Source organism: Merops nubicus, unplaced genomic scaffold, assembly GCF_000691845.1.
Source record: "Merops nubicus isolate BGI_N331 unplaced genomic scaffold, ASM69184v1 scaffold19212, whole genome shotgun sequence".
In the NCBI taxonomy this organism is placed as follows: domain Eukaryota; kingdom Metazoa; phylum Chordata; class Aves; order Coraciiformes; family Meropidae; genus Merops; species Merops nubicus.
In genome coordinates, this window is record NW_008591800.1 from 19714 (window position 1) to 27506 (window position 7793).

General features: G+C 36.1%; 1 protein-coding gene across 1 annotated transcript in view; it reads right to left on the bottom strand.

Moving 5' to 3' along the window:
• Positions 1 to 7793, bottom strand: part of GPCPD1 (glycerophosphocholine phosphodiesterase GDE1 homolog (S. cerevisiae)) — a 34163-nt gene that overhangs the window by 16580 nt on the left and 9790 nt on the right. The window contains 5 exon segments of the mRNA XM_008950397.1: positions 1 to 99; positions 1180 to 1426; positions 3318 to 3441; positions 4401 to 4442; positions 6254 to 6329. The exon segment at positions 1 to 99 is cut by the window's left edge and continues 85 nt beyond it. Coding sequence (XP_008948645.1) covers positions 1 to 99; positions 1180 to 1426; positions 3318 to 3441; positions 4401 to 4442; positions 6254 to 6329 — 588 coding nt within the window.

The window sequence follows — 7793 nt, forward strand, 5'->3', positions numbered from 1 at the left end:
ACTCTTTCCAAGTTCTGCAAGTGTGGATGACAGGAGGCAGGCAGAGCCTACATGACCTGGGAGCACATCGCCTTGGACTACTTTCTCACCTAAATCTTCCTAAAAACAAAACAAACAAAAAACCAAAACACCTACTGTTATATGTAGGTGAGAATTCTAATCAAATTATTCTTCATTGCTCCTCAGGAAGATATATACAGGCACTGATGCAACAGGAATTTCTTATGTTTTGCAGAAAAACGCTGATTTCAGGCTAAAAAAAATTGTTTTACATAACAGAGTGTGGCAAATCACTATCACAACTATGAAATTGTTGATGGAAATCTACAAAACTCTTGCACATTAGCCTCTGAAAACTCACATTTTATAAGCTTTTCAGATCAAAATTGCATGTGTGGAGTAGTCTGTTAACTGGAAAAATACATATGCTTGAAATAATTTTGTATTCATTTGCAGGGAAGGAGGAAGGCAACTAACACACAGAACATGCATTTGACCATGGTCAGGTTCAGGAACTATAAAGTCACTTTACAATTGTAAGCATAAGTGATCTTAAGGGCATTTTTAGATCAAAAATTTTTTTTTTTATCTAAAAGAAAGTTTTTGCTTAAAACTTTCTACACGAACAGTATGACGTGAAAAAAATTGTTTTGTTTTAAAAGGGACTTTGAATATTAAGAACTTTCAGGGTAAAAAAAAAATACACTGCAAAATAACAGATGTAGTAGTCAATCTACAAATATCCAGTTTTAATTTGCACTAGTTCTGAGAAATCTCTTTTGTTTATAACTTAAAATTAAGATCAAATAATTGTAATGTAACTAGTTCATAGATAAATTGTTCAGGTTCAAGAAGTATAAACAAAATTAGCTCGGGTAAAGGACAAAAAAACCAGCCAACCCAACCTCATGCAGTACTACACATTAAGTTTTCAGTCTACTGACTTCTGCCTTGACTTCTAAATGAGTAGAAACTGCAAAACTTTCTGCCATATCAGGAAGACTCAGAAAATCTTTTAGCAAAATGGGCTAGTAGCCCATAGTCTCAGAACTTGTTTACACAAGTCTAGAAGATCACAAATGTCAGGCAACAGCCCAGCCCCAACAGTGGTATCTTCATGGTAATCAACCAACTCCCCAAGGCAGACTGGAGTAAATTCTTAGTGTTAAACAGACATACCTCAAAAAAATCAAAGATTAATTCCAAGTTATCAGGCTCCATGGTTTGTATTGTGTATTCTATCCATCGGTCTGGCTGCAGAGCATAACCACAGTCTGGCTGAGAGTGGCGACATTTATATTCATTGTTGCTTATCAAGGAGAACTCCACAGTGTTTGCCATTTTCTGAGGGACAGTAGGGGATGTTTTCTCTTGGCCCTCTTCATCATCTTCGTCTTCCTCTAGGCCTTCTATAGTCAGTTTTACTCTACTCAACCAGAAAAATGAAACAAATGGTTAAGTCACAGGAGTGTCTTTGGAAACACTAAAGAATTAGAAAGAAGCTCAAGCAGAAGCTCATACCACACAGGAATTCTTCACCCCACCATCTACAGGACAGGGCTGTATGCAGTGGGCCCTCACAACAGCCAGCTTGCAGCTCTTGTCCCAGTCTTATTTTAGTCAGATTAGGTGCTCAAGCTCTAAAACTGGAACTTAGGTAAATGTGAAAATCCTGCAAGTGGTCCAAGAAGCAGCACCCCACCAAAATAATGATATGGGCTGCCCAACAGACAGCCTTTCTCCACAGGTTGATACTCACAATGCCAAAAGGCTAATGAAAATAGCAGTAATAATCAAGATAATGCCTGGATGTCGGTGCCTACTGTTAAGCACACTCAGAGACACAGCTTTAAGTCTCTGTGAAGACTGATGAGACAGATAAATGTATTCTATTAGACATAAACAATATACTCTGAAGAAATCAGTAAATCCCTTGAGAAATCCTAAATAACCATTTAAAAGTGAAGTGAATGCAATTCTTGAAAAATCCTGGATGGCGAAGAATAAGCCTCTCTGTAAAGACTCAGAATTGAGTATTATAGAGAGCAAACCTTCCATACATAATGAACCATGCCAGCAGTGGAAGCATGTGTGAGCATGTTCTTCTGAATCATCTAAGCAGCAGATGGGATAGAGTTATCATCTAGTCAGATCGTAAACCAGAAGTTTTCTCCAAAGAAACAACTACAATCATAGAAATCCTTTACACTAATTCCATGTCCTTAATACCCTTACAAAAAAAAAAAAAAAAAAAGAAGTCACAAGACAGATGCTTCACAAACTTGAAAAGGAAAGATCACAAAGCTCTAGAGAACAGGGCTTAAGTATTAGTTCACACTGAACAAAGTATTAAATAAAAATGTTCCACTCATCAGAAGGTAGTTTGTTTTTTTTTAAACAAAGAAATAAATAAATCAAGTGTCAGACCATAAAAGTAAGGCACACAGTACAGAAGTAACTCCCAGGTTAACTAAATGATCTGTAAATCACAGAGAGCAAGCTCCAGATCCCAGAAATTCAAGAGAGGAAGGAAATCAAACACTCAGGGTAACAGCACAGTCCTCAAAACATCAGGACTAAGATAACCCACTTCTGTCACTCAACTGTATAGTTAGAACAATGCCTGCTTTTTGAGACATCTCTACAGATAAAACCAAACTGATCTAAATAGCCACAGAAGTGATTAGAGAATGCTGTTATCTCCATCATCCACGCTGACCGGAAATCTGTAATGCCAGTGAAGAATTAACTATATAATAAAAGTAGAAGGCCATTTACTTCAGCAAGGAGAAAAAGCAGCAAGCAACAGGAAACCTGAAATCCTCCCTTTCCTTCTTTTCAAGAGGTTAAGAAAAAAGAATAAAAATCTCTGAAACTAACAGCAGAGAACTACTTAAGAACACTACAGTTCTATCCAAGAAGCAGGAAACACCAAGACAAGTATGGAATAAAGATGTGAAAGACACCTGTTACCTACTGCTGAACTTGGGCCATCACATCTGCTTTATCCATAATTAATAGCTTAACTATCAGAAAGAGGGCAAGATCTGGAAAGTACCAAGTCAGCAGTGAAACCAGAATAGTCTTGTTTGACTGTCTTCTTGTTTGACACTACATTAATAATAAAATGAGGTCACTGAAACACTGATTAATGTTATCACCATATTTTAGAAAGCACTTAAGTACTTGGAAATTGGCCTGACAGTACACCATTAGCAACCCCAAACTTAAAGGCTACATTAATTACGTAAAAAAGAGTCACTGGTATTTACAATTAACAGGAGATAAATTGCCAGCTGAGATGAGCAGGCTCTTACCTAAACCTTGATGTTTTAAACTTCTTCTTAGATATCACTACAGGTGGTTTCTCAGAATAATGCAGACGTAATCTTATTTCTGTTTGACATGTCAGCCACCCAGCATCCACAGTTTCAATACCGTCTATCAAAAATTAATCAAACAGAATATTTTAATAACTTCTTTTCAGGAGATCTAGACAATTTAATATACAAAAATATAAATACAGTTCTTATGACACCATCTTCCAGACAATCCTCCTTATCACCAGCCTCATTTAATGGGATTTCCAGAGCAACTGTTGAGTGCATCCTTCACCTGTCTTGTCTGAACCACCCAGGACAGACAGACACTGCAGCTGTTTGCTGACTTTTAAGGGGATTAAACAGGAACAATGATCCTTGACAGCTTCATTTGCAAACTGTCTGCAAGACAGCACTGAGTATCCCAGTGTTAATTTTATTTATGGTATCAAGGGCCAAGATAAGTCTCCAAAGGTAAATACAACATTCCCTTGTTTTGAGATTGCTCCATATATGGAATAACCCTGACAAACTCATTAGATTCATAAGCAACTTCAGATTCTTCATTTCTGTTGATATAGCTGTCAAATTGGCTCATCATAATCAATGCCAGTGAAGTGTTAAGCTTGCAAGACAGGATATAGCAACACAGGCCAGAAAGCACAAGCTGCCAGACCAGGTGCTGAACATGAGGTTTGAGCTTATGAGAGGTTTTGGCAGTTATGTGCCTAACTGAAGAGGCAGACTGTGTACATTTAGTTGAAGTGATAACATTTTTCTAGGCAGGAACATTTTTTTTCTAAGGCTAGGTTTTAAAAGAAGTCTAACAGTCTATTTTGTATTTATAGGAATACATGTTCATGATCTAAAGTTTGCAGACTACAAACTTTAACACCAGAACGCTGATAATACTTCAGCTCTTCCCAGCAGTCTTTTATTAAACATTAGAGGGGATTACAGAAACAATCATATACAGGCAATTCTGTCAAAACTTAATATTTAAAATATTTTTCAATGACAACACTATCTTCTTAAAATTTAATACATGGTAAAGAGTAAAGGTCAAAATATTTCACTTACTACGGATTCCAAAGTATCCATCATCAATAGTGATTTCATTTTCTAGAATTAAAAGGAGGAGGAAAGAATGAAAGAAACTAGTTAGCATTCACATTATAAAGAATCATTGCCAAGTTAAATTAATTCTACTTTTCCACTTCACTTCTAAAAATGTATATCTAATACAAAAAGCAGGAAAATTGAAACAGAAAAAAAATAAGCATGTTTATTGCAACCTTCTATAAAGCTTTTTCCCAATTTATGCTTTTTCTTAGTTTCTGCAAGAAAAACCAATCAACACATGAAATGCAGTAAGACATTTTACCTACAGTAATCGGAACTGAGAAAAGCAAGAAGGTTGCATAATTTTCTAGTTTGCTGTAGTATTTTGCTGAAAATACATACATCCTGCTAGAATCTAAGATGCTTCTCTTATAAGCCTCAAAGATTACATTTTCTTGCAAACATACAATAAAGCTGCTCTGCACATTTATATTCAAAGCTTCTAAATCAAGTTAGTCATAATTAAAATGCTTATTCTGCCCATGTGATGGAAACCAACCCAGGGTGAAATACTCAGAACACTCACCTCACACTTACTTTTATCCTTACCCTCCCCAAAGTTTTAATAACTGAACTCTTGAGGAAATAAGTAAACTCACCAGCTCTAATAGAACTGCAGTAGTCTAGACAAACTACATGTTTCTCAAAACATAAATAGTAATAAAATTTTGTTGTCTCTACAGCCATTAATCCCACTTTTTTCTAAAAAGAATTGTGAGCCTGTCCTCAATTTTTAATTACCACAGGCAACACTTTAGGATCATAATGACCAAGTGCTAATACCCTGGTTTTGCTGCATTTTCTTAAAAGACTCCTTATGAAGTATTCACTATTACTGGCGGGGGGAATCCTAACTGTTTGGAGTGAAGTTATCCAAATTTAGAGATAAAGTCTAGACCCTAACAGAGGGTAGAGCGCTTCCCTAAATCAGTTACTGACAAATAGAGAAACAATCTTGTTACAGGAATAGAAGCACAACTAGTTAATGACTTCAATTAGGAAAAAAAAAAAAAGAAAAAGGAGGGAGGGAACGTGATCATGGATGGTACTATTCATGATTAACAGTTTCTTTAATACAAGCTTCTTCCTAAAAGACACTTTTTCAATGCATCAGAAGGTATTTAAAAGATATGAACCCCTAAGCATGGAGGAAATAACATTTTTCATATCCTAGAAAAGACAGTGCATAAAACATGCCATCCCAGAGCAGCAGAGATCTAAATTACAAGCTACATTCAAAGGTATCACTTTTAAAAAAGAAAAAGCTTTTTTCAGAAAAGCATTAGGATCTTGTACGCAAGTCTGCATGCCACCTTTTCTTCCAACAAAATTAATTTCTGATAAATTGCTGGGTAAATAAACCCATTCATGTTTCTTTTTCCATTAATCCATTTACTTGAGTCTAATTAAGAATTTTCACTCTAAAATTTTACTAATAGTAGTCAAATAAAAACAGCACTGACTCCATACCCTCCCCCACCCCACATTTTCTGTGAAAAAATAATATGGATCCTTAGTCTCAAAGAATTAAGCTTACAGAAAATTATTACAATTCCAAATTAATAAGAAAAACCCCACATAATCTTAAGGATAGCAGCAAAGAATTTTACATCCACTCCATTTTTAAGCTGCTTATTCATATATATTTTGAGAGTAAGGCCCATGTTGTGCAAAGAAAAAGCTTATACTTCCAACACATTAATAAATCCAAGTATTTTAAAACTATAGTGATCAGTCCCTCTAAACCGATGTGCAGCATATTAGCAATCTTATATGCATATGCCTCAAACAGATGCAGTTGATGCCCATACCTAAAGGGGTAATTGATCGTGGTTGTAGATGTGTCTCCCACGTGTGAACTATGACTTCACAGGGGCCATCGATAGTCTGTAATTTAAAAGTTAAATGTCTGCAATAATCTCTTTTGTTATATCTGGTTTTCTACCCATGAAGCTGTTCGGGATGGTTGTGAACTAAAGTTAACTTACAGATATAAGAAGCAAAAAAAGGAGGAGGAGAAGACATAGAAGGGGATAGAGAGAGAGACAGAGACAGAGAATGAAAGAAAGCAAACAGATCAGGCTTGTTTCTTACCCCTGCAAGTGCTGATGACACTACCTGGTGCATCAGGTATACATATGACAAAATTTGTGACTGTCTGACATGGTAGAGAGGTTACACGGAATTATTAAATCTTTACAGCTACTCCATTGGACTACCTTAGTTTTCTTCCAGTTCAAAAAAATGAAGTGTCTCTATACTCATCAAGTGTGCTTGCTTTTTTCTTAAGATACTACAGCAACAGTTTATGAAAAAACATATCCCACATTTCCAATTACAAACTGCACTCAGCATCTACTCATGCACTTAACAGTTGCAGAGGTGAGTTCTCCCTCAAAATTTTCTTGATAATTCTAAATCTATAAAACAGTTATTCTAGTTGTGGCAGGGAAGAGCAAGTTATTTACCACCTAATTAAAATACAAATACTTGGAATTTTGCTACCTTAGAGGGAAAAAGGCAATGACGCAATCCAGCCAGACAGCAGCGAAGCCCCTGAAGTCAGGGAGGAGCAGGATAAATTTCTTTCACATTTAGAAAAGAAAAAATAAAAATCACTGTCCCTTAAAAGCCCATTTCTTGGCAGACATAGCCAAGACTCAGACAGATAATCAGAACAGTAACTCAGTCTCTTTTCAGAACAATTTAAGTTTGAAATAGCTTTTCCGGTTAAAGCTTTCAGGTAACCATTGGCTAACAACAGAAAGAACATGCCCGATTCCTAGCTCAGTCACCACAAGAAGTTTCCCTTAACATTGCACAACTGTTACTGTCAGTCATTAGACCTATTGTCAAATAGCTGCAGAGTTTGGTGTTTTAGGCTTAAGTAACTCCTGTTTTCAGAAAGACTGGCTGCTATTGCCAGAGTCATGTAAGCTTTGAAGCTCATCCCAGTACTGCAGGTTCTTGTTTTAGTAGATTTTAAAATCAACGTGGTCATCCAGACAAGCTTCAAACTCAGCAGCACAATTACACAGTACCATAATGCTTTACCTTACAGCTCACTGAACAAATTCTTTAGCAGCAGATGGGATTTCTTGACATATACCAAACATTTCATCTACTGTGCGTTTGGATGAGTTAACAGCAAATGCCAAGTATTTCAAAAGCACTCAGTAAGACAGCTCTGCTCTGAGTCTTAGCTAAAAGCAATTCAATTTCTCCAAGGAATTCAGAGACATCAATACTTAAGGGTCCTGTCAGAATAAAATATATATGCTTAAAGTTATGCTTTAAAGATAGAATGCATGTAATTATAGATTAAATACTTTGTTTTCAGCTTATTCCTGC